Source organism: Eretmochelys imbricata, chromosome 1 (assembly GCF_965152235.1).
Source record: "Eretmochelys imbricata isolate rEreImb1 chromosome 1, rEreImb1.hap1, whole genome shotgun sequence".
Taxonomy (NCBI): Eukaryota; Metazoa; Chordata; order Testudines; family Cheloniidae; genus Eretmochelys; species Eretmochelys imbricata.
This window is the reverse complement of record NC_135572.1, coordinates 12930892-12957377: the sequence shown is the minus strand read 5'-3', so window position 1 is coordinate 12957377 and position 26486 is coordinate 12930892. Positions and strand designations below refer to the sequence as shown.

At 44.5% G+C, this 26486-nt stretch overlaps 2 protein-coding genes across 2 annotated transcripts in view; one reads left to right on the top strand and one right to left on the bottom strand.

Moving 5' to 3' along the window:
• Nucleotides 1-17572, bottom strand: part of C2CD3 (C2 domain containing 3 centriole elongation regulator) — a 91681-nt gene extending 74109 nt beyond the window's left edge. The window contains exons 1-11 of the mRNA XM_077836791.1: nt 17550-17572; nt 17121-17275; nt 10861-11130; nt 8054-8211; nt 7483-7697; nt 6514-6749; nt 4998-5130; nt 4038-4166; nt 1773-1917; nt 1206-1384; nt 419-643 (exon numbers count right to left, since the gene is read on the bottom strand). Of these exons, the coding sequence (XP_077692917.1) occupies nt 419-643; nt 1206-1384; nt 1773-1917; nt 4038-4166; nt 4998-5130; nt 6514-6749; nt 7483-7697; nt 8054-8211; nt 10861-11130; nt 17121-17184 (1754 nt within the window). The 5' untranslated portion in view covers nt 17185-17275; nt 17550-17572. The remainder of the gene's footprint in view (nt 1-418; nt 644-1205; nt 1385-1772; nt 1918-4037; nt 4167-4997; nt 5131-6513; nt 6750-7482; nt 7698-8053; nt 8212-10860; nt 11131-17120; nt 17276-17549) is intronic.
• The window catches only part of PPME1 (protein phosphatase methylesterase 1), a 46230-nt gene continuing 37278 nt past the window's right edge, over nt 17535-26486 (top strand). Inside the window, exon 1 of the mRNA XM_077836541.1 lies at nt 17535-17676. Within this exon, the coding sequence (XP_077692667.1) occupies nt 17579-17676 (98 nt within the window). The 5' untranslated portion in view covers nt 17535-17578. The remainder of the gene's footprint in view (nt 17677-26486) is intronic.

Here is a 26486-nt window from a genome sequence, read left to right as displayed (position 1 = left end):
GCTCAGCAGTTTCTCATTGGAGTCTGTTTAGATGGGCCATCTTGACATCTAGATGTGACATATTGAATCTATTTCCTTAAGTTAAGTGTCCTCACACCTTCTTGTCAACTGTCTAAATGGGCCATCTTGATCATCACTACAAAAGTCTTTTTTCCTGCTGATAATAGCTCATCTTAACTAATTAGCCTCTCACAGTTTGTATGGTAACTTCTAACTTATCTGTATCTATCTATCTATCTCTTACTATACGTTCCATTCTATGGATCCGATGAAGTGAGCTGTAGCTCATGAAAGCTTATGCTCTAATAAATTTGTTAGTCTCTAAGGTGCCACAAGTACTCCTGTTCTTTTTGCTGATACAGACTAACACAGCTGCTACTCTGGGAAAAAAAAAAAAAATCCTAAAAATAATTCTTACCGCTTTTTAGCTAATGCTGGTCTTGGTGGTTTCCCTGTAAAGCTTTTCTTGCCTGGTGTAGTCTGGGTGCTTTCAGGAGGAATTCTCAAGCTTTCAATTATGACTCTGGCTAAGTGTATTCGACCCAGCAAAGCCAGCCTATCCACATTTAAGGTTATGGCTTGACCTTCCTCTGTGTATTCTGTGGGAGCTTCAGAAAGTGGTAGCGGTCTAACAGGAGAACAGCTGAAAAGGGTTAAAGCAGAGAATCCAGTTTAGACAAACATTCATTGCAGCAAAACCCTAAGGGAAAACTGTAGGCTGGCAAGAGGGTGGTTGTTTTATTTTTTTTAAATGACAGGTTTCAGAGTAACAGCTGTGTTAGTCTGTATTTGCAAAAAGAAAAGGAGTACTTGTGGCACCTTAGAGACTAACCAATTTATTTGAGCATAAGCTTTCGTGAGCTACAGCTCACTTCATCGGATGCATGGTTCACAATACGTGAATACGCACATTTGTTTTTTCACTGTACTGCACTTTTCATCACAAAAGTTTTTTTACTCACCCTTTACAGTCAAAGTATGTAAGTTGCAGATAATGAAGGTGGCTTCTAAATTAAAATGTGTTATTTACTTACAGTAAAGAAGGAAAAGTGCAGACGTTTTCTTTCCATGCAATTCTAACTGGGATACCCTCCCAACTGAGCTCTGCACCAAGCCGTGGATTGAGAACCACTGCATGACTATTGCTAATGGCAACTTATGATTGGCGGCTACTGCACAAAGGAGTCTGTAACTGAACTGTTCACCTGGGTTTCATTTCTGTTGCCTTTTCTTTCTGATCACAGATGCTAGAATCCAAAGTTTTTTGTGACCTCTGATGGTTTTCGTGGTCACCTTTCACAAGCTTTTTTGTCCTGATTACTTTTTTAGATGATATAACATCCTCATCATCACTGAGGAAGTCACTTAAACTGGTATCAGACTTCTAAAAAGAGATATCAGAAAAAATAAAAATTTATTATTATCAACGCCAACAAAAGGTACACAACAGCCACAATAAATGAGGGTGGGAAAAATAGCATGTGATCATGTAATCAGACTATCAAAAAGCATACTCACAAGGGGACAGAATTAACGTTGCATGGGCATTCTTTGTTCTGGCATTTCCCGATGTGAGTGCTTGACTGTCATCTTAATAATGTTCTTTTATCAGTTTTTAATGTAATTTTTAATATATTGGCAAACTTCTATAGGCTACATTACAAAAATGCCTTATAGATACTAAGACATCTATCTTCCTTCTCATCGGATGTCTTGATTTTCTTTTACTATAGCACTGTGGCCTAAGCATCTTCCCCTCATCCCCCACTTACATGAGCTGTGTAAAACAAATTCTCCAGGAGACTCTGATCATAGTGAGGATCATTCAGCTCACTGTCATACACCTCACTTCCTGCAGAGAGAGATTCTGGAGGGGAACCTGTCCCATCCCAGATATGCACAGGGGATAAATCAGCACTGTGGACACGAGAGGAGGAAAAAATATCCCTCTTAATATAGCAGTTTCATATAAATTCTAATGGCATTGTTTATAGAACAGCCACCTTTATATCCAGATTTGAACTTAGTTGTGATGTTCAAACTAGCAACAGTGAAGATAGTGCTTGACAGTAATGAAGAGTCCAGGTAAGAGATATGGCACAGGCAGAAACAAAACAAGCTTCCCTCACAATGTGTCTCAAACCTGATCTGAATAGAACTCCTAAAGCCTCCTACAGCAGGCTGAGGCTTGGGAGCCACAAGCGTCTCTTTAATGTGTCTCCTGCAGCTTTTTGCAGCTCATGATATTAAAACACTGCATGATTTAATTATTAACTAATCTAACTTATTAACTAATCAGGATGCATTTGCTATGTTATTAACCAATTACAGAATAGTTGGTCAGTAATTTTGCTGTGAGATATAATAATTGTAAATGAAAGAATGAATCGACACTACTGTGGCTCTTTTGGGTAATGTTGATCGCTAATTTGATCCATTGAGGTCTGAGTATCACTGTCCTAAAGGGATTAATGGGTAGCCTGCTTTCCATTGGCCCTTGAGTCTTTGGCCTTGCTTCTAAAACTGTCAAAAGGGGGCAGGACTTAGGAGTGGCAAGTTGAATAAGTCACTGAATAGCTACCAGATAACAACAACAACTTTCAGTTACTACCAACCTGGCTGGATATCTGCTAGTGACCTACTGTAGAAGTGAAAGGCTTCATACCCCATTACCAATGCCCTGAATTAAAAAGCATCCCTTTTCCCCAAAAAACATTATTAATAACCTACTTTTTAAAAAGTTTTCACAAAGTGGTATTTTAAACCTGCCCCTTTTCTGAGATGAGCTGGTGAATGTCAGTCCAATTCCCATTAGGAAGTTCTCAATTTCAGCACACAACTTCACCACCACATCTGAATGTCAGGATAGCACTCAGACACCCAGATTTGGATGGGCATGGAGAGCCAACTCTCACATTGTTCATTGGGAACAGGGTAAAGGTACATTAGTGGAACACTTCTTGTGCTCCTAGCTTTGGAACAGAGCAACAACTGCATTTTCCAAGGCTGTCAATATGGTACCATTCACAAGCGTCAATCTAAAATCTGGATATTCCTCCAATACGTTAGACTGTTAAATAAAAAGAAGGGGAGTTTACAAAAAAAGTGAAAAGACAGATTTTCACTGATTTTGCTGGCACCAAAAAAAAAAAAAAAAAAAAAAAGAAAAAAAATTTAACTTTCCCTCAAAGCGGGAAAATACAAGAACACAATGGCAAGAAAACCAGAAAGGGAAACTGATTAGGATTCTGAATCTGCAAAGATTTAAGCACATTCTTAACTTTGTGTGTGCAAGTAGCTCCAGTGAAGTCAATGGCACCACTCATGTCTATTAGGTTTTTACTTAATTTAACTTCTAAGTTATTAAATGTACTAAAATATATAAATCTTTGCAGGATGAGGGCCTAACTTGGCTTCACTATTTAACTGAGTGAAATGCAAAAAGGAAGCAATTATAAATGGGGAAAAGTAATTAAAAAAAAAAAAAAGTTAATTTAGGTTTCAACAACAGTTAAGGATGGTGTTTTAAAAATATATATATATTGTGTACATGTGTATATACACTATCTTGAAAAGCCACTTAAAAGCCACATAAAAACGTAAGCAACTCTTTGGATTAAGAGTGGAGAAGAGGCAAATTAATAATTGGGCAAAGGGTAAATATAACTAGTGCCATTCTCCATTTTGCTTAACGTCTAGATTGTATATTTTTTGCCTAACATTTGCCTAGTATCTCTGCAGGCAAAACATAAGTAATAAGTAACTACAAATCAATTTGCACTAGAAACAGTGCTTAGTCTTCCAACAACATCAGCTATATTGCTTGAACAAAAAACCCTCACAAAAGTGGGCACAAACTCCAAGTGTAAAATATTTTCTCTTACCACCACCCGATAACCCCGTACTCCAAAATATTTCCAGCAATGATGGAGAGGATGCACTGACTCAACAAGTATCCCATATAATACAAGAAATAGATAACTGGGTCATTTTGGGAATGTTTACGACAACATCTCAATGCCTGCCATGGCACTCACCTGCCCAGTAGTAGTTGTATTGCTCTTTTTTCAGCATGGGAGTCAAATTCTTGAACTGTGTATTCAGACGCTAGGAGAAGTGGATCTTCAGCAGTGGATGTAACATCAGGGTCCAAGGTTTTAAGGCTCCTGGATGACAGTTATTCCAGTGAAGAGGGATCAGGAGGAGGAATAAGGATAATAAGTGTTTCTGGTTTGTTCCAGATTTTATTCATTTTAGCTATCAAATAAACAGATTTTCTCTTATTTAGCACAAATAAAAACCTATATACAGTGTGTTTCTATTTGCATTTTAACTCCCTACGTACAAAAAGGACAATTTCTGTTATACAACACTAGGTAGATTTGACTTAAAGTTACAAGTTTGGATCAAAAATTGTAAGTATAAGTTTATAATGTGCCAAAAGTGCAGCCGAATCCTGCAATATAAACATAGCAGCTGCAGGCTCTCTACGCTTTTTCTCATTCTTTCTCTTTTTATTTTTTTAAAGTGCTCATGAAAGGTGCCTGATCAACATTCCTGGGGAGACTGAAATCCTCTACTTATTTACAAATCAAATATAGCATAGGCAGCAGCACTGAAACTGTCTCCCTACCAAACATGCTTCAAACTGTGGTATCTCTTTTAGGTCTGACTGGGTATCTCAGCCTCTAAACTCAGGTAACCTTTTGACACTGCTTAAACTACCAGCAAGGTTGCCAATTGTGGATACCTGTACATCACGAAGAGACCTACTCACTCATATCAGACAGATCACTGAATGACCTTCAGATGGCACTGACGTTAAGTCATTACCAATATGGACTGCAACTGGTGAGGTGAAATATAGGCACTTATTTACAACTGTTTGAATAAGAATTCTGAAAGATGTGAGACAAATCACATCATTATAGGAAAATATGATAATGCCTTGAAATTTATGGCTTGGAAGTAAAACACACTCCCTCCTTCAAGCTCACTTTGCTGTTGCTTTGAAAGTGTCTCTCTTTACAGAAGGATGCACTTCATTCAACTCAACGTCAGTATCTGGGCTGGATTTCAATGCAGAAACAGCCATGGCATTGCGGAGTTTATTGCCTTGATCCAGAAGAGCTGGAAAATAAAGAATAAAAACTCAAAATTAAAATGTAATTTAAAACAGAAAAGCCATGTGCACACAAAGTAAATATGCCAGATGTAAATTTTATATCTATGTCTGTCATTATAAAGAGCCCTTGACATATTGGAGATTAAACTTGCTATATACCATAAAACATATAACACAACGGGGAGTTAGAGGGAGCCTACTTCAGTCTTGAGCACAGGGCAGTATGAGGCACAAATCACTTGTGCTAGATAGATTGAACCAGATGGTGGAGAGAGGGTATGGTAGGTATGGTAGCCAGATTAACCCATGGAAGGTTGGCTTGAAATCCAAAGGTTCCTCACTAGCAGTCCAATTTCAAGATTTCTCAGTAAATATAATGGACAGCTCAGAAAATTGGCAATAGGATATGGGAAGCTTCCATTGCTAATTTACTCATCTAAATCCAGCTCAGGATGACAGTGAGCTAATAATACTAAAGCCTGACAGCTAATTTGGTGGCCTGTAGCAACTAAGTTAGTGATCTAAGTCCAATTCTTATCAAACAAGTGCTGATCGCATAGAAAAAACAAAATCCCACTAACACAGTTTGCACTCTTGATAGCCATCTCAGCAGATAAAATCAAGGATTAAATAGGCTAGGAGACTGATATTCCCTTCTTGTTCCTCCAGGTCAGAGATGAGGCAGTATGAGGTAGGGCAGGATGAGGTAGTTTGTACAGCTGCTGCCCATACTATACCTGTTCTATGGATAATCAGGCCACCTGCCACCAGTCCCGAAGCCCGCCGGGGATATCAGTTGGCTGCTCCTTCACAGGGCCATGAGCACGGGTGTGTACTTGGCGCGGTTTACCCCGGCCTCCTGTGACTGTGGGGCCTATTTCCGACCCTCTGTCCGTTCACATATCTGGGCAGAGTTCCTCTGGGCGGCGTCCACTGGCTCCCTTGACGCCTTCAAGGAGCAGTGGGCGCTGTCTGGGGTTCTCTGCTCGATGTCCCCGTCAGGTTCCCTTCGTTTTACCCTTTGACCACACTCCTGTCCCTGTTATTTCATTAGTTGTCCCCCAGAATCACTTGGCTTCCAGGTCCTGTGGATCCTCCCCTTAGGCTGAGGGGGGTCCTTTAGCAGTGGGTGGGCTTTCGCCCGCCCACTTCCTGGATCCCAATAGGAACAGCACTAAATTAAATCTTTATATATTAAATACAAAAAGTGTTTTGACTGTCAGTTTAAGTTCCAAATACTGTCTCTAGAACATTACAAGAAACACTTATCCTGAAGCCTTCAGTTTTACAAGAGCACCAACTTGTATCACATGTCAGCTAGCTGAAATATTAATGAGCTTGTACAGTTTCAAATGAAACCTAAACCCTGATGGCAAATATTTACAAACCTGAAAGGAGGTCTTTTGTAGTTGGGTTGTGCAAAGACAGCACATGTGCATTACTGTGGCTCCCCACAGGTGTTCCTGCTTGCAATTCAAGATCAGAACTGTTGGGAAATGATGCCTGTTTCTTTGGGGGATTCACTTTTAAATTTTCATCTGGTAAAATTGGACGATGCTGAGACCCAGGGAAACTGTTCTTTATGTTCTCAGAATTCTCTTGAAAGAGCAAGTGGTCTATTCCTCTATTTAAAAAGATAAAGTTTAGTAAAACCCAAAGTTGATTTGTAAATATAGTGCTCCTCAAACTCTTATGCACATTCCTTAATCAGAGTACTGTATCCCCCACCTCAAAGAAAAACATGACATATTTGTATTTGGCTGCATAGAGGAAATCCTGACTTCCGTTCTTACATTCGAACTATGAAATATGCTGACTCAAATTATAATTAAAACATTATGGGCCACATCTTCAGCTTATGTAAACCACATAGCTCCAATGAAGTCAATGGGGCTTTGCAGATTTATATCAGCTGAGGATCTGGCCCTTTATTCTTTTCTTACATGCCTAATTACAACATGATTTAGACTACACATGGATGTACTTCTTAATCCATGAGTCATATATAAGGCTGTAAAAAAGTTTTGATTGTTTGGTTCAAAAATAGCAGCTGGTTTGTTAGAGTTGTGGTGGTGGGGTGGTCAGCACAAAAGACACGCTGTGTGTTCCCGCTTTGCTCTTGAAGGTAAGTGTGATGGAGGGTCAGTTGGTCCAAATCTGAGTGAGCGGCGGTGTGACCTGGAGCATGGGGCACACCACCACTCGAATTTGTGGAAGCTTTATAAAGTTGCTATTTCCACAACAAAATTGCGGCCCATGATTTTCTTACAGCCTTAGTCATAAACACATTGCTGATGCTTAATAAAACATTTGAAATGAAAAGACATTCCTTTATTTTATCTGGAAAAAAAAGTTACCTTGGAGTAGCGGCCCTGCTACTGTTAACAGACTCTCTTCCAGCCATACCAGGTGGTCCATGCAGTTGTGCAGGAGCAAGAAACGGAGTCTTGCTGGATTCAGTCATTCCTCTGGTTCCCTGAGCAGAAGCAGCAATGTCTAAACTCACATCTGTGGTTGGGATGGAGCTGCTACTGTCATAGGTTTCAGACAAGGGCTCTAAGACTAGAGATACCTGAAAGACACAATGTAAGAAGAATGTGCTGTTTAATTAAATGTGCCAAACATTCTACAGTTGTTTTTCTTTCCGTATTACATAGCATGCTGCATTTCCCGTACAAGAGGCTATGTATTCGATACAGTTATGTTAGATACTAGCTTAATCTCTGGAATATTTACAAGCAGTTAGTTCACATTACACATTTTCAATCAAAGGAATCAGTTTCTTCAAGGGAATATAGCCCAGAAGCAGGACTTTCAAAAACAAATACTTAAGGTTAAATATAGGTTTACAAGTCTAATTCTAGGCACCAATTTTTTAAAATCTTGGCTGGCTCAGGTGAGTTGTGGAGAAAGAGATTTCAGTACTACCTGCAGTTCGCCTAATTTCTCAGATGTTGGTGAAATAACAGTGAAAAATCCACTGATTGGGTGGCTTGGAGATAGTTGTGATAGTCCATTGATTTGAGCTCTACCAATTGGAAGATGGTCAGGTTTGGTCATTACCTCCAACAAAAGAACACCCATATCTACAGGAGACAGGAACAGCTAACTTAGATCTGGCATAAGACAACATATTAAAAAACCCTTTGTGAACAACAACAGTATTGCAGTTAAAATTAGGGCTGTCAATTAATCGCATTTACCTCATGAGATTAACTCAAAAAAATTAATTGTGATTAAAAAAATTAATTGCAGTTTTAATCGCAAGGCTAAACAACAGAATACCAATTGAAATTTATTAAATATTTTTGGATGCTTTTCTACATTTTCAAATATATTGATTTAAATTACAACACAGAATACAAAGTGTACAGTGCTCACTTTATATTATTACTTTGATTACAAATATTTGCACTGTAAAAATGATAAACAAAAATAGTATTTTACAAGTAGCGTAGTAGTGCAATCTCTTTATCATGAAAGTGCAATTTACAAATATAGATTTTTTGTTACATAACTGCACTCAAAAACAAAACAATATAAAACTTTAGAGTCTACAAGTTCACTCAGTCCTACTTCTTGTTCAGCCAATCGCTCAGACAAACAAGTTTGTTTACATTTACGGGAGATAATGCTGCCTGCTTCTTATTTACGTCACCTGAAAGCGAGAACAGGCATTCCCATGGCACTTTTGTACCTGGCATTGCAAGGTATTTATGTGCCAGATATGCTAAATATTTGTGTGCCCCTTCATGCTTTGGCCACTATTCCAGAGGACATGCTTCCATGCTGATGACGCTTGTTAAAAAATAATGCGTTAATTAAATTTGTGACTGAATTCCTTAGGGGACAATTGTATGTCTCCTACTCTGTTTTACACGCATTCTGCCATATATTTCACGTTGTAGCAGTCTCGGATGATGACCGAGCACATGTTGTTCGTTTTAAGAACACTTTCACTGCAGATCTGACAAAACGCAAAGAAGGTACCAATGTGAGATTTCTAAAGATAGTTACAGCACTCGACCCAAGGTTTAAGAATCTGAAGTGCCTTCCAAAATCAGAGAGGGACAAGGGGCAGAGCATGCTTTCAGAAGTCTTAAAAGAGCAACACTCTGATGCAGAAAATATAGAACCTGAACCATCAAAAAAGAAAATCAACTGTCTGCTGGTGGCATTTGTCTCAGATGATGAAAATGAACACACATTAGTCTGCACTGCTTTGGATCATTATCGAGCAGAACCATCATCAGCGTGCATGCATGTCCTGTGGAATCATGAAAGCACATATGAATCTTTAGTGCATCTAGCACGTAAATATCTTGCGACACCAGCTACAACAGTGAATGCCTGCTCTCACTTTCAGATGACCTTGTAATCAGCATTATCTTCTGCAAATGTAAACAAACTTGTTTGTCTGAGTGATTGGCTGAACATATAGGACTGAGTGGACTTGCAGGTTCTAAAGTTTTATATTGTTTTATTTTTGAATGCAGGTTTTTTTTGTACATAATTCTGCATTTGTAAGTTCAACTTTCATGATAAAGAGATTGCACTACAGTATGCGTCTGAGGTGAACTGAAAAATACTATTTCTTTTGTTTTTTACCGTGAAAATATTTGTAATAAAAAATAAATATAAAGTGATCACTGTACGCTCTGTATTCTATGTTATAATTTAAATATATGTGAAAATGTAGAAAGCATCCAAATATATTTAAATAAATGGTATTCTATTATTAACTGCACGATTAATCACATGATTAATGGCAATTCATTTATTTAATCACACAATTGTGATTGTTTTAATTACTTGATAACCCTAGTTAAAATATAATTAAAACTTCAAATTAAAAACCAGAATGAAATGTGAAAAAACAAAACAAAAAAGCATAATTAAAATAGGGAGAGGGGGACTATATGCGAGACAATGAGGTCTAGTGGATGGAGCACTTGATAGGGATTCCGGGGACCTGGGTTTAATCCTTGGCTCTGGTTTGATGGGTGACAACAGGCAAGTCACTTTCCCCTGTATGCATCAGTTTCCCCATCTGTAAAATAGAGATGATACTTTGCCTCCTTTGTAAAGCACTGAGCTCTAGGGATGAAAAGCACTAGATAAAGAGTATTATTACTAGGACATGTAACAGGTAGAGAAATGTTATACTGCTAAGAAATTACTATAAATATGGTTTACATACTTACATGTAATAATATCGCACAGAAGCACTTAAACTACTTAAGACCCCAATCCTCCAATAAAGGTTCATACAAGTGTAAGGTGATACAGAGCTTGCTGGAGGATTGGGGCCTTAAAGTTTTTGGTTTTTTTAAAAGGTACTTGATGGGATCGTTTTGTCTTCATGACATTTCAGCTGCAGAAACACAGGATGCTTATTGTGATAATTCTTTGGCCAGAAGACACAGAGCTCTCACTCTGTCTCTTGAATACTTTTGCCATGATCAATCTACAAGTATATTTAAGAACATCTAGTAGTATGGAATAGCTTTTTATTTTGATGATTCTCCTGAGGGTTATAAACATGCAATGCCCTTTGAAATATCAAACATAAGACACTACATAAAACCATCTTTTAGATTCAGTAAAAATAAAATTAAGTTATGTTTTATTACTTATTAATGCACTTCCCAATTCCTGCTAAAGTCTACTGAATAGTTGCCATATACAAAACAATTTCAACTGCAAAATTAATACAGAGGATACAGCTGTTGTACCTGTCAGGTATGAGGCAAACTGTTTTGGCCCACAGCGAATTGCATAGCGGGTGGTGGTTTTCACTGCTTTTTGCTCAGTCTGTGAAGTATTCCTGGGATTAAACAGCGTACCATCTGATGTCTCCCCCCACCACCTCACCCGGATGAGAACAGAAGTAGGCGGTTTAGAGACCATCCATAAGATTTTACTGACTGTTAACTTGAGAAAACAACGCAACTGGCCTTCAACAAGAGGTGGTAAACTTGTAGAAGGGGAGATATCACTGACACCTGTGGAGATATAACACAGTATTATTTCTTGAAAATATAAATGTAAGTAGTATATTTGAGATGCAGATCACTTTACAGAGTTAAAAAAATACTTGGTGTTCTGCAGATATGTCTATCATTCTATGCTATACTTAGGGTTACCCTATAGATATTTAGAACATTATAGCCTACAACATTTGTGCATTGCAGATTCTTGGCATGACTGTAACACACCTGGTGTTCACATACAAAATTTGTTGCAACAATTAACATTCACACCACCACTGAGACTATGATTGTTCCGTGCAAAGCCATCCATTAGTGCCAATGAAGCCGGAAAGTGCTGCTGTTGCAACTGGTCTGTTCAATACTGCCCTGCAATGCCCCCCACCATCCTTCAGTGAATGACCTCCCTGGATGATAGAATGACATCCTCCAGATCCCTTCTGCATCACCAGGGTGCCCACCGTATGCATGGAGACTGTCTTGACCCAAGCGTGCCCTTAGGGTACCTGTTGCTCCAATAAAGGTACTCCCTATTACCTAAGCCCTGGTCTACACTAGGACTTTAGGTCGAATTTAGCAGCGTTAAATCGATGTAAACCTGCACCCGTCCACACGATGAAGCCCTTTTTTTCGACTTAAAGGGCTCTTAAAATCGATTTCCTTACTCCACCCCGACAAGTGGATTAGCTCTTAAATCGGCCTTGCCGGGTCGAATTTGGGGTACTGTGGACACAATTCAACGGCATTAGCCTCCGGGAGCTATCCCAGAGTGCTCCATTGTGACCGCTCTGGACAGCACTCTCAACTAAGATGCACTGGCCAGGTAGACAGGAAAAGAACCGCGAACTTTTGAATCTCATTTCCTGTTTGGCCAGCGTGGCAAGCTGCAGGTGACCGTGCAGAGCTCATCAGCAGAGGTGACCATGATGGAGTCCCAGAATCGCAAAAGAGCTCCAGCATGGACCGAACGGGAGGTACGGGATCTGATCGCTGTATGGGGAGAGGAATCCATGCTATCAGAACTCTTTTCCAGTTTTCGAAATGCCAAAACCTTTGTCAAAATCTCCCAGGGCATGAAGGACAGAGGCCATAACAGGGACCTGAAGCAGTGCCGCATGAAACTTAAGGAGCTGAGGCAAGCCTATCAGAAAACCAGAGAGGCGAACGGCCGCTCCAGGTCAGAGCCCCAAACGTGCCGCTTCTATGATGAGCTGCATGCCATTTTAGGGGGTTCAGCCACCACTACCCCAGCCGTGTTGTTTGACTCCTTCAATGGAGATGGAGGCAACACGGAAACAGGTTTTAGGGACGAAGAAGATGATGATGATGAGGTTGTAGATAGCTCACAGCACGCAAGCAGAGAAACCGGTTTTCTCGACAGCCAGGAACTGTTTCTTACCCTGGACCTGGAGCCAGTACCCCCCGAACCCACCCAAGGCTGCCTCCTGGACCCGACAGGCGGAGAAGGGACCTCCGGTGAGTGTACCTTTTAAAATACTATACATGGTTTAAAAGCAAGCATGTGAAAGGATTCATTTGCCCTGGCATTTGCGGCTCTCCTGGATGTACTCCCAAAGCCTTTGCAAAAGGTTTCTGGGGAGGGCAGCCTTATTGCATCCTCCATGGTAGGACACTTTACCACTCCAGGCCAGTAGCACATACTCGGGAATCATTGTACAACAAAGCATTGCAGTGTATGTTTGCTGGCGTTCAAACAACATCCGTTCTTTATCTCTCTGTGTTATCCTCAGGAGAGTGAGATATCATTCATGGTCACCTGGTTGAAATAGGGTGCTTTTCTTCAGGGGACACTCAGAGGTGCCCGTTCCTGCTGGGCTGTTTGCCTGTGGCTGAACAGAAATGTTCCCCGCTGTTAGCCACGGGGAAAGCTGAGGGGATAGCCACGCGGTGGGGGCAGACAAAATGCGACCTTGGAACGAAAGCACATGTGCTGTGTATGTAATGTTAAGAGCAAGGTTTACCCTGAAAGAGTGTAACCATTGTTTTATAAAATGTGTCTTTTTAAATACCGCTGCCTCTTTTTTTTCTCCACCAGCTGCATGTGTTTCAATGATCATAGGATCTTCTCCTTCCCAGAGGCCAGTGAAGATTAGAAAGAAAAAAAAAAAACGCACTCGTGATGAAATGTTCTCTGAATTCATGCTGTCCTCCCACACTGACAGAGCACAGATGAATGCATGGAAGCAAATAATGTCAGAGTGCAGGAAAGCACAAAATGACCTGGAGGAGAGGTGTCGGGCTGAAGAGAGTAAGTGGCGGGCTGAAGACAGGGCTGAAGCTCAAATGTGGCAGCAGCGTGATGAGAGGAGGCAGGATTCAATGCTCAGGCTGCTGGAGGATCAAACCAATATGCTCCAGTGTATGGTTGAGCTGCAGCAAAGACAGCTGGAGCACAGACTGCCGCTACAGCCCCTGTGTAACCAACCACCCTCCTCCCCAAGTTCCATAGCCTCCTCACCCAGACGCCCAAGAACGCAGTAGGGGGGCCTTCGGCCAACCAGCCACTCCACCATGGAGGATTGCCCAAAAAACAGAAGGCTGGCATTCAATAAATTTTAAAGTTGTAAACTTTTAAAGTGCTGTGTGGCATTTTCCTTCCCTCCTCCACCACCCCTCCTGGGCTACCTTGGTAGTCATCCCCCTATTTGTGTGATGAATAAATAAAGAATGCATGAATGTGAAGCAACAATGACTTTATTGCCTCTGCACGCGGTGATCGAAGGGAAGAGGGGAGGGTGGTTAGCTTACAGGGAAGTAGAGTGAACCAAGGGGTGGGGGGTTTTATCAAGGAGAAACAAACAGAACTTTCACACCGTAGCCTGTCCAGTCATGAAACTGGTTTTCAAAGCTTCTCTGATGTGTATTGTGCCCTCCTGTGCTCTTCTAATTGCCCTGGTGTCTGGCTGCGTGTAACCAGCAGCCAGGCGATTTGCCTCAACCTCCCACCGAGCCATAAACGTCTCCCCCTTACTCTCACAGATATTGTGGAGCGCGCAGCAAGCAGTAATAACAGTGGGAATATTGGTTTCGCTGAGGTCTAAGCGAGTCAGTAAACTGCGCCAGCGCGCCTTTAAACATCCAAATGCACATTCTACCACCATTCTGCACTTGCTCAGCCTGTAGTTGAAGAGCTCCTGACTACTGTCCAGGCTGCCTGTGTACGGCTTCATGAGCCATGGCATTAAGGGGTAGGCTGGGTCCCCAAGGATAACTATAGGCATTTCAACATCCCCAACAGTTATTTTCTGGTCTGGGAATAAAGTCCCTTCCTGCAGCTTTTGAAACAGACCAGAATTCCTGAAGATGCGAGCGTCATGTACCTTTCCCGGCCATCCCATGTTGATGTTGGTGAAACGTCCCTTGTGATCCACCAGAGCTTGCAGCACTATTGAAAAGTACCCCTTGCGGTTTATGTACTCGCCGGCTCGGTGCTCCGGTGCCAAGACAGGGATATGGGTTCCGTCTATGACCCCACCACAGTTAGGGAATCCCATTGCAGCAAAGCCATCCACTATGACCTGCACATTTCCCAGGGTCACTACCCTTGGTATCAGCAGATCTTTGATTGCGTGGGCTACTTGCATCACAGCAGCCCCCACAGTAGATCTGCCCACTCCAAATTGATTCCCAACTGACCGGTAGCTGTCTGGCATTGCAAGCTTCCACAGGGCTATCGCCACTTGCTTCTCAACTGTGAAGGCTGCTCTCATCTTGGTATTCATGCGCTTCAGGGCAGGGGAAAGCAAGTCACAAAGTTCCATGAAAGTGCCCTTACACATGCGAAAGTTTCGCAGCCATTGGGAATCATCCCAGACCTGCAACACTATGCGGTCCCACCAGTCTGTGCTTGTTTCCCGAGCCCAGAATCGGCGTTCCACCGCATGAACCTGCCCCATTAGCACCATGATGCATGCATTGGCAGGGCCCATGTTTTCAGAGAAATCTGTGTCCATGTCCTGATCACTCACGTGACCATGCTGACGTTGCCTCCTCGCCTGGTATCGCTCTGCCAGTTTCTGGTGCTGGATATACTGCTGGATAATGCGTGTGGTGTTTAATGTGCTCCTAATTGCCAAAGTGAGCTGAGCGGCCTCCATGCTTGCCTTGGTATGGCGTCTGCACAGAAAAAAGGCGCGGAACGATTGTCTGCCGTTGCTCTGACGGAGGGAGGGGCGACTGACAACATGGCTTACAGGGAATTAAAATCAACAAAGGGGGTGGCTTTACATCAAGGAGTATTTCAGGCAGGACTTCACGGAGGGTTCCAATAAGAAATGGTGCACCTAAGTAATTGTTCTTATCGGAACAAGCAGGTTGGTCTGGCCTCTGATTGATACATGGCTAGATTTACCTTGCTGCACCTTCTCTGTGAGTGACTGCAGTGTGACCTAGAGGAATGAGACCCCTAGACTGGGGGGAGGGGGGGGAAGCAAATGAGTACAAAACAAATCTGGTCTATTTCTTGTTTTGATCCACTTCTTCTATCTTTTACATCTTTGGCTGGCAGCAGACGGTGCAGAAGGACTGAAAGCCATCCACATCTCATGGCTGCTCGGCAGAAGATGGTACAATAGGACTGCTAGCAATCCGTATTGCCTGCCTGCTCACCATAAGATGGTTCAATAGGACTGACTGCAGGACTAAAGAGAATGACCTGGTCAAGTCACTTCTAATGTAGTCCCTGCACCCATGTCTGCCAGGCACTCCTGGCCAACGCGGCCAGGAGCACCTCGGACATGACGATGACAGCTGCCAGTCCTATTGTACTGTCTGCTGCCACAAGGCAAGGGGTTGCTACTGCTGTGTAGCAATGCAGTACCACGTCTGCCAGCACCCAGGAGACATACGGTGACGGTTACCTGAGCGGGCTCCATGCTTGCCGTGGTATGGCACCTGCACAGGTAACTCAAGAAAAAAGGCAAGAAACGATTGTCTGCTGCTGCTTTCACGGAGGGAGGGAGGGAACAGGGGCCTGATGATACATACCCAGAACCACCCGCGGCAATGTTTTAGCCCCATCAGGCATTGGGATCTCAACCCAGAATTCCAATGGGCGGCAGAGACTGCGGGAACTGTGGGATAGCTACTCACAGTGCAACACTCCGGAAGTCGACGCTAGCCTCGGTACTGTGGAAGCACTCCGCCGAGTTAATGCACTTAATGCACTTAGAGCATTTTCTGTGGGGGGACACACACTCGAATATATAAAACCGATTTCTAAAAAACCGACTTCTATAAATTCGACCTAATATCGTAGTGTAGACATACCCTAAGTTTCTTTAAGTAATCACCAAGACCCATACGGGGCTCCCAGCCCTCTGTTGCACCTCAAGGGCACGACACACCACGTTATAATCCCCAAAGGCACCATACACTTACAGCACCAACACAGGCAACTACCACCTCCCGACAGGGTGCCCAAGGTACTGCCACCCCATTATCCCAATCCCACACAGTGCTTAGGGTGCGAATCATGCTATGGAGGGTGCTACCACCCCACCCCTTCAGATGCCCATCACAGGATCTGCTGCCTCTTATGGGCCCCTACTGCCACCAACTGCTACCAGATCCCTGCCCCAGGTATCTACAGGGTACCAAGCCCCGCCCCAGCAGGGTATCTGCCCTGTCCCCCGGGTACTCCCGCCCCCCCCCCCGCAGCCAGGGCGTCTGCCCTGTCCCCCGGGGACTCCCGCCCCCCCCGCCCAGACAGGGCGTCTGCCCTGTCCCCCGGGGACTCCCGCCCCCCCCGCCCAGACAGGGCGTCTGCCCTGTCCCCCGGGGACTCCCGCCCCCCCCCGCCCAGACAGGGCGTCTGCCCTGTCCCCCGGGGACTCCCGCAGCCAGGGCATCTGCCCTGTCCCCCGGGGACTCCCGCCCCCCCCCCCGCCCAGGCAGGGTGTCTGCCCTGTCCCCCGGGGACTCCCGCAGCCAGGGCATCTGCCCTGTCCCCCGGGGTACCGCTGGGCGCTCCCCGGGGCTCTCACCTCGCCTCTTGCGGGCGCCACCGCCCATCCTGGGAGCGGGGCCCTTCGGCCTCTTCTGCTTCATCCCTCCGCCGCTCCCCCGCGCCAGGCCCGGCTCTCAGCCACCGCCGCTGCCCGGCAACCGCCGCCGCCGCCTCAGCTCGCCGCGGGGCCCCCTGGGAAACGGCGGGAGAGTCAAGTCAGCCAGCCCTGGGAGAGCCTCACACAGCCCGCCGAGATGAACTACAATTCCCAGGGGGCGCTGCGGCCCCGCTTCCGGCGAGGGGATCCTGCGCGAGGGCAGACGCTTCCGGCAGAGGAGGCGCTCCCCCGCCCGTGAGTAGGAGTGGGGGTGGACTCTATTTCCCGTGGTGCAGCGCGGCGTGGCGCGGCAGGGGGTACTTCCGGCGGGGGGTGGGTGCAGTGCTGCTGGCTCGGCGGGGGCGGTACCTGCTGTTCTGTCTGGGCCTCTCCCCGTCATGTCGACCCTGGAGAAGCACCTGCACCTGGGCCGCCTGCCTCCCAGGCCCGTCGTGCCCGGCGGGGGCGGCCAGTCCGGCTCCAAGATGCGCATGGGGTAGGTGGGGGAGGGGAGCCGGGCATTTTACCGCGGGGACGTTGGGGATCGACCGAGGGGGCCCGGGCGCCCGTTGCGGGGCGGGGGCGGGATCGACGGGGGAGGCGAGGGCGTGAGGGGCGGGGGCGGATCGACGGGGGAGGCGAGGGCGCCCGGGGCGGGGCGGGGCGGGGGGCGGATCGGCGGGGGAGGCGAGGGCGCCCGGGGCGGGGCGGGGGGGGCGGGGGGCGGATCGGCGGGGGAGGCGAGGGCGGCGGGGACGGATCGGGGCGGGGGGCGGATCGGCGGGGGAGGCGAGGGCACCCGGGGTGGGGCGGGGGAGGCGAGGGCACCCGGGGCGGGGGGCGGATCGGCGGGGGAGGCGAGGGGGCGGGGGCGGATCGGCGGGGGAGGCGAGGGCGCCGGGGGCGGGGGCAGGGGGGCGAGGGCGGATCGGCGGGGGAGGCGAGGGCGCCCGGGGGGGGAGGCGCGGGGGGTGGGGGTGTTGGTGGTGGCAATAGTAATTGAAATTATTAATATTGATATGGGAAACCACAAACACTAATTAACCATAAATTCCTTTATTAAATCCAAGGGCCAAATGATATTTATACCATTGCTCTAAACATGCCTAAAAAGCCTAACTAATAAGTAAGTTACTACATCCAAACAGTAACAAAACATTTGTAAGCATTTGATCGAGATATTTACAAGTGGGCTAAACCCTGGGGTGCTGAGACACCTATTGGTCGGCTCCAAAGTGCTAAAACCTGTCTGACCAATGAACCCTTTTAAGGCTTGACTTTTATACCCTTTCACAAACAAGTGATGTCATCACCAATTACTGACTTCAGCTAAAAACCAATTTAAGACAATTCATCCTTATTTCCAATCTTAATCCAGTTAAGATTTACTGCCTCCTCCCCAAGGCCTTTGTTATCTTCTCCTTTCCCCACCATCCCTCCCCTCCCCTCCCCTCCCCAGCAGAACAGAGGGAAGGTTTGAGCTTGTTTCTTTTAAGACAGTTTTTCTTTGTCTTCTTACTGTAGCTCTTTATTTTATTAGTTAGGTTTGAAACCATACATCCTTCCTGCACTACAAGTAATCCTACTTATTATTCTCACAGCCTTCTTTAATTTGCTGGCTGGGGCCTTCTTTACAACACACAAACACTTAACCAAACTGAAGCTAACTTTAATTCTTTAATTTTATACTTATCCTGTGGGGGGATTGGCAGAGGAGGCATGGGTGCTGGTTGTGTGGTGGTGGTAGGGATTGGCAGAGGAGGTGAAGGTGCCCATTGCAGGGTGGGTGGGGATTGGCAGGAGAGGCAAGGGTGCCAGTTGTGGGCGAGGGGACATCTGGGACATTGGCCTCAGGCATGGGATGGGAATTCTAACATGTTAATTTGAGATGTATTTCAGCAGATGGAATAGTTTCTCTGGAGGGTTACTTTACGCTAATAATTTTGGTGTTTCTTGTGTGTTTTTGTTGCAAATTCAGTTTCGAATCAGGGCGTTCACAAATGCTTATGAGATGTGTCTGGACCTAACTTGTCAGACCATCTGTCTGTCTATATGAAGAGAACTAGACAGATGAACACCTATGTATGGTAAAGAGCATCTCCTTAGCTTGGCATAGACAGCTGATTTGACTCCTACTCAAAGAGGTTCTATTAATTAATGCACATTGTCTAAGTGGGAGCTAGTGTTCCTTCTAACCAACTGACAATGATGACTTGAAATAGTCATAGTTTGAAACTGGTGCCTACCTGCTGCCTTTTCCTTTAACTCACTGGTCTAATTGAATACACTTTATTATTAAGGTCTCTCAACATCCTTCTCTCATGAACAGAGCCTGGTGAAGATAAATATTTCAGGACATCTCTTCGTTTTCAACTATGATTCTTCTCTGAAGCTGTGTTTATTTGTGAATGAAGAAATGCTCTTTTAACCGGTGCAAACTCTGTGCAAGTTTAGCTTAAATATTATTACACAGCAGGAGTCTACGTGAAGCTGGGTGTTGTCGGTAGCTACCAGTGTGGTGCTCCGCTCTTGTTTGATGATAACAGTCGGCTGCGTGCGTGTTCCCTCTGCTCGCTGCCCCAGCTCTGCGCAGGTAGCTAACTCAGCAGACCCCGAGAGAACCCCCAAAAACCACAGACTCTAGTAAGGTACGAAGGAACCCAAGCCACGTTTATTGTCAAACGAAGCACAGTAATAGTTCCCTATAGACTCGACAGGGCATACTACGAATTTGTGCTCCCTGGCAATGGACACAGCTCAGTCAGTGGCGGGACACTCCACTGCCCCCTAGGCTGGTTAAAGATATGCGCTCCGGGACCTACTTTTATACCGTTGCAGGACAGATAATTCATCATAGTTCAAACGAATCTATCCATCATGTTGTCCTTTTGACCCTGTCTTTAAGATGCACCTGCCTGTTCCTTGTTATGTCGATGGAGTGTCTTGCCGCTGTCTTGGCACAATTTCCTCTCATTAGCACTTATGTGTGTGTGCACTTGCCTATAACAACCTTTTCTTGCCAACTTCTGTGAGTGGGACCTGCCTCTGGCTCACAGCCCAGCTTTGCTTATCGCTACCTGGAAGTACTTTGGTTCAGGATTTACTTTGGTTCAGGCTTCAGGCCTTGGACGGGTCCTCTGATACAAGAATTTTTGTTTCAGGCCCTCCTCTTACTACACTGAGCAGTAGGTGAACTCAGCCAGGCGAGTAAGTCCTTGCTCCTGGGAAGTGATAATGTACCGTCTGGGATGGCAGAACACAGAGCAAACAGGTAGTGAGCTTTATAAACCAGTCTAAGTGTATCATTTGAGAGCGAAGGCCTGGTCAACACTTAACATTTAGAGCATCCTGGCTACCTCAGTCCTGAGTGAAAAATTCACCCCCTGAGCCCTATGGCTAAGCTGACCTAATTCCCAGGGTAGATACAGTTAGGTTGACAGAAGAATTCTTCTGTCAACTTAGCTGCTGCTCCTTAAGGAGGTGGTTTACCTACATCAATGGAAAAACCTTCCGTCGACACAAGAAGTGTCTACACTATGGAGATGCAGCTGTACTGCTGTAGTGTAGATGTGCCCTGAGAGAGAGAGAAAGATTGGCCAATGTTAATTGTGAGGCTGTTCCAGGTGTAGGAGGAGGGACGAAAGAAAGGAAATGGCCAGGAAAGCAGCTTGGCAGGAGCATAGTGACAGAGGGGGAGGCGATGGGCTGGAGTTAAGGACAGTTTTGAAGGTGAGGAGAAGCAGCTTGAATTTTTATATGGTAGAAAAGGAGGCGTCCAAGGTAAGGAGATGATTATAGCGGTCACAGAGGAACGTGGTCTTGGCAGCGGGGTTCTGGATGACCTGGAGGGGAGAGATTATAGCTGTGCAGATTTGGAGAAGGGGAGGTTAGCAGTAATCACACCACTGCGCAGGCTGTATGTGGAGATGTTGTAAAGTAAAGCAGCAGAATTTGGTGAAGACCCAGATATGAAGGGCCAGAGACAAGGTTTGGGCGCGGGGGAGGACAGTGCTGGTAACAGTGACAGACTAATGGAAAAGTAGAGGGCTTATGGAAAGGTAATATGTTTGGGTGTGCACATTACTGGCTCAGATTCACCTCCAAACCAAAGAGGGTGCATGTTGCTTTCACTTAGGCCAAGGATGAATTTAGTTGGAATTTGAAATGATGGCACAAAATCGGGTAGAAAATGATGGTACAGAATGAAACCCAGAGTATGAGAAGTAGTGTTTTGTACTTCTCTACCATCTTTTCTCTAAAAAACTGGCAATGCTTTATGCAGATGGAAAGTACCATTATCGCAAGTTTTGCATATGGGGAAACCATAGCAGAGAGTAGTTAAATGGTAGGCCCATAGTCTTCTAGTGAGTTAATGACCGTCATAAATATAACACAGAGGTCCTGACAACCCTGGATCTAACCATTTCTTAGTGATCACTCACAATAACTTCAGCTTCTGCACCCATATTTTTGAATTTAGCTGTTAGTCCCATGTTTAAGGTAACATTACATTCTTTAAAAGGATGTTAAATAGTGGTTAGCAAGGGGAGTGCAAAGGATCTAATCCTACTTTGGATGTGACTTGTAGTGATTCTTAATCCTGCAGCCTAGGTATTGTGGTGATGGACTGTTCAAAAGTACAGGTAATGAGACTCTCTACCCTTTTCATATGCTAGTCAGATGAACAGAAAGATCCTTCACCCTGACGTGCACTAGCTGTTTCTATTGAAACAACTTTTACTAGTCTCAAAAAGTTTAACAGCATGACTGTTGAATGGAACTTGTTAGAAGGAGGTCTATTGCCACTCCTATAAAGTTCTGCCAAAGTCTTGTATATTTTTAGAAGCTTAAACTATGCTATAAAAATGTCCTCTCTGCAGGAGCTGGCATGTATCATCTCAGGGGGAAAAAATTGTTGCTAACTCAAGAGTGTTAAATTTGGAGAAAAACCACTGGTTTTTAGGAATGTAAGACTTGCCACACTGAAAGAGATCAGGAGGACTTGTGGCACCTTAGAGACTAACCAATTTATTTGAGCATAAGCTTTCGCGAGCTACAGCTCACTTCATTGGATGCATACTGTGGAAAATACAGAAGATGTTTTTATACACGCAGACCATGAAAAAATGGGTGTTTATCACTACAAAAGGTTTTCTCTCCCCCCACCCCACTCTCCTGCTGGTAATAGCTTATCTAAAGTGATCACTCTCCTTACAATGTGTATGATAATCAAGGTGGGCCATTTCCAGCACAAATCCAGGGTTTAACAAGAAAGTCTGAGGTACAGTGGGGGGAGAGGGGGTGGATAAACATGGGGAAATAGGTTACTTTTTATAATGAATCAACCATTCCCAGTCTCTTTTCAAGCCCAAGTTAATTGTATCCAATTTGTAAATTAATTCCAATTCAGCAATCTCTCTTTGGAGTCTGTTTCTGAAGTTTTTCTGTTGTAATATCGCAACTTTCATGTCTGAAATCGCGTGACCAGGGAAATTGAAGTGTTCTCCGACTGGTTTATGAATGTTCTAATTCTTGACATCTGATTTGTGTCCATGTATTCTTTTACGTAGAGACTGTCCAGTTTGACCAATATACAAGGCAAAGGGGCATTGCTGGCACACGGCGGCACAGTGAGCTGAGGCTGCAGGGGAGGGGGATCAGCAGGGGAGGTGCCGGGGTCTAGCCTCCTGGGCCAGGAGTTCAGGGGTCGGGCAGGAGAGTGCCGCTGGCCGGATGTGGCCTGCGCGCCATAGTTTGCCCACCTCTGTGCTAGCATCATCAAATTGCGTAGACTTCAGTGTGAGTTGAGGGCATAGGTACAATGCCCAAGGCCTGATTCTGTGAGGTTCAATGCCATTTATTGGATGAAATATCTTATCAGACGAGTACAGGAAATCAGCTTTACCCTGAAGCATGAGATCAGATAACTTACAAAATTTAATTTTGTAAGCTGCTCCTCTGTGATATTAACCAAATTCTTTTGGCATCTGCAGGTGGAGGGAATGTTTAAGTGGATAGTTTGTTACTTCTTGAAAATTAGTATTTTTTTTTTTATTTTTACCTCTGCAGAAACTTTTCACATAGTTCTAAATGGCTCTGTAACTTTCAACTTATTCCATTTGATATAAATGAATGATGTGCAATAAAACTTACTCTAGATCTTAGTTACTTTGTTTTAAAAGTTTCAAATAAACAATAAGCTATACTCCTTGTTAATATTTTTTCATAATTCTTTTAAAAACTGAATTGCGTTGAAGTGTTTAATGACATGGCTTTGGACCTAAAGCAAGGAATATCAGAGTTAAGACTTACCTTCTACTTTTCACAGAAGTAGAAATGAGATAATGAAAAAAATCTATGGTACATTTTGTTTAGTTACTGTGGCGGTCTTAGGCCATTGAGCAATATGTCTTTGTATCAAATGTTCTACTGCAGCAGAGAAGCACTGTGGAGTAAATTAAAAACTGCCACAACTTAACTAAACAAAAGTCTGAAAATGCAGTCCACCTATCAGAGAAGAGTTTGTATGTATCTGCTGTGAAATCATTTTGACAAGAGGTTTTAATAAAATGAGTAGAACTGAGTGACTTATCAGAGGAGGATATCTGTCTGGAGAGTGCACCTGGCTTTGAGAGCTCTGTCTCTCCTAGCTCGTGATCAGGATTGCTGCGTTCTATGCTCGGACATTCCACGGAGTTGTAAGACTTTTGAGCAAGTCCCTTAACCACCAGTTTCCCATCTATAAAACAGAGCTGCTTACCTACTTCATAGGGATGTTCTGAGGATTAATATTTATAACACTTAAACCCATTCCCACATCAACCTTTTATTTAGATTAATTATGGTAATTTGCTTTTTAAAAAAACCCACCCTAACATACACACTTCGCAAAAATGATCTTTCAGCCTTATTTTATGTAAACCTTCCCATTTCTTGTCCATCATCTCTTCTTGTATTTACATTAAATATAACTTGGAGTCTTGTCCTATACAGGACCTTGTATTGGGTCCACATACTGTTAGCACTTTGGCAGGGAACCTGTCTTAATTATTTCAGTTAAAGCACTGTGCACACCTATGGCACTATAAACAAATGTTAAGTAGTCGCTCTGAGATACTCATAGAAAAGTGTGTAGTTAGTGCTGTTATCCTACTTTAGTATTTAAGTAAAATATTTATACACCAATATTTTTCTGGAGTTAAGTCTGTCTTAAAAGCAGGATGGAAATCAATTTGCAATCCTATGTTGGTCTGTTGTGCTGTCAGTGTCCACTTCTGTCATGTGGTTCCTGAAGGCAGGTGGCTCCAAAATGTTTCTTTTTAATGAACATAATATTCAGAAACATTTTCCTTCATACATGGGGTGATATATGCTTGATGTCATGGGACCTTTCAGCCCACAGACCAAAGTGGCTACAATTTCTTTTGATAACAATTTCCTTGAGTTCTTTTGCAAAATACTGGTACATTGTGTGATGTATCCTTTACATCAGTACAACAGATTCCTAAATACCCCACTTACTGACCCTTTTTAAAAATTTTTGACTTGGAACAATACACAAAATGAAAGCCTAGTAAGTTCTGGTCGCTTCTTATCCTCTAGTTGATGTCATGTTGGCTTTGTTAGTGTTTCTTGCTTCACTTCATTCATCACAGATTAACAGAGATCAAAATTGCAATGAATATATCTAGTAATTTCAGATGGATTGAAAATACTTGCTGTTTGTTCCTGGTTAAGTTTTGCAGTTAGATAATATAGATGGAGTGCTTCTTAGTAATAATACTGCTTAGCACTTCTTCCCATCTTCAAAGAGCTTTCAAATCTCCTCTGTATATGCTCTGGCTAGTGGAACAGTAAACATTTTGAAGCTGTAAAATGTGTAGAGTTACCAACACCCCCTGCCAGTTTTTAAGATTTCACAGTCACAATTTGCTGTTGTGTTTTTTTGTCTCCTGTTGCTGTGTGAAAGGCCCACGCAAACAAGGAGAAAACGACTGACCACATAGGGAAATAGTAAAACTGACTATAAATAAAAATATGCGTCAGTGCAAGGGGCTGGATTTGATGACTTGAGGTCCCTTCCAGCCCTATATTTCTATGATTCTATTATACTACCTCACCCATCTCATCTCTCTAATATCCTGTGGCCGACATGGCAACAACTAAACTGCATAAAGAAAGTGCTGTCAGATGTGCAAAGTAAATCTAAAGAAACATTTTTCTCTAACGTTTTGTTTATAATCATCTTAGATATTACTTGGAACAAAAAATAGACAGGAATGTGGGTTTTTTTTGTTTTGTTTTTTGTTTTTTTTTTTAAATTCTAAGTTGATATGATATCTTCTTCCATCATGTTCATGCATCTGTTCACCTGGAGAAGAGTTGGGTTTAATTTTTTCAGACTTGGGAATAGGCCCAATGGAATCTGATTAGACTTAGTAGCTTAAAATGTTAGCACAGAGGTGGGCAAACTACGGCCCGTGGGCCACATCCGGCCCGCAGAACCCTCCTGCCGGGCCCCTGAGTGCCCGACCCGGGAGGCTAGCCCCCGTCCCCTCCCCCGCTGTCCCTCTCCCCCGTAGCCTCTGCGCCATGCTGCCGGTGTAGTGAATTAAACTGCTCCATGTAGGAATGTGCTACAATTTACTACACTACACCGGTGCAGTGCTCTGGGCAGCGAGGCTGTAGTGCTGTCAGCCACAGGTGCTCTGCTGTGCAGTAAGGGGGCGGGGGGGGGGGGTTGGATAGAGGGCAGGGGCGTTCGGGGTGGTGGTCAGGGGGCGGGGGTGTGGATGGGGTCAGGGCTGTCAGAGGGCGGGAGGGATTGGATAGGGGCAGGGGTTCCGGGGGTGGGGGGTGGCAGTCAGCAAGGAGGGGGGCTTGGATGGGGTGGTGGGGGCAGTCGGGGGTGGACAGGGAACAGGGGGGGTTGTATGGGGCAGGGGTCCTGGGGGGACTGTCAGGGAACGGGGGGGTTGGATGGGGCAGGAGTCCCGGGTGGGGGGGAGGGGCGGCGGATAGGGGGCAGGGGCACAGCCTCCCCTAACCGGCCCTCCATACAATTTCCGAAACCCAATGTGGCCCTCAGGCCAAAAAGTTTGCCTGTCCCTGTGTTAGCAGACCAATTTCCTCCCAGTAACCCCTCTGGATTGCTCCCACTAGACCTTTGACGAGGGAGTGCTGACTTGTCTATCATTAGTCACCCAGTCTGAGCAGATCATGGGAGGTAGAAGTGGAGTGACTTGGATCACTCCAAGCAAATAGAAAAATGATTTACAAGGGAACTGAGATTTCTAAATCAGCCGC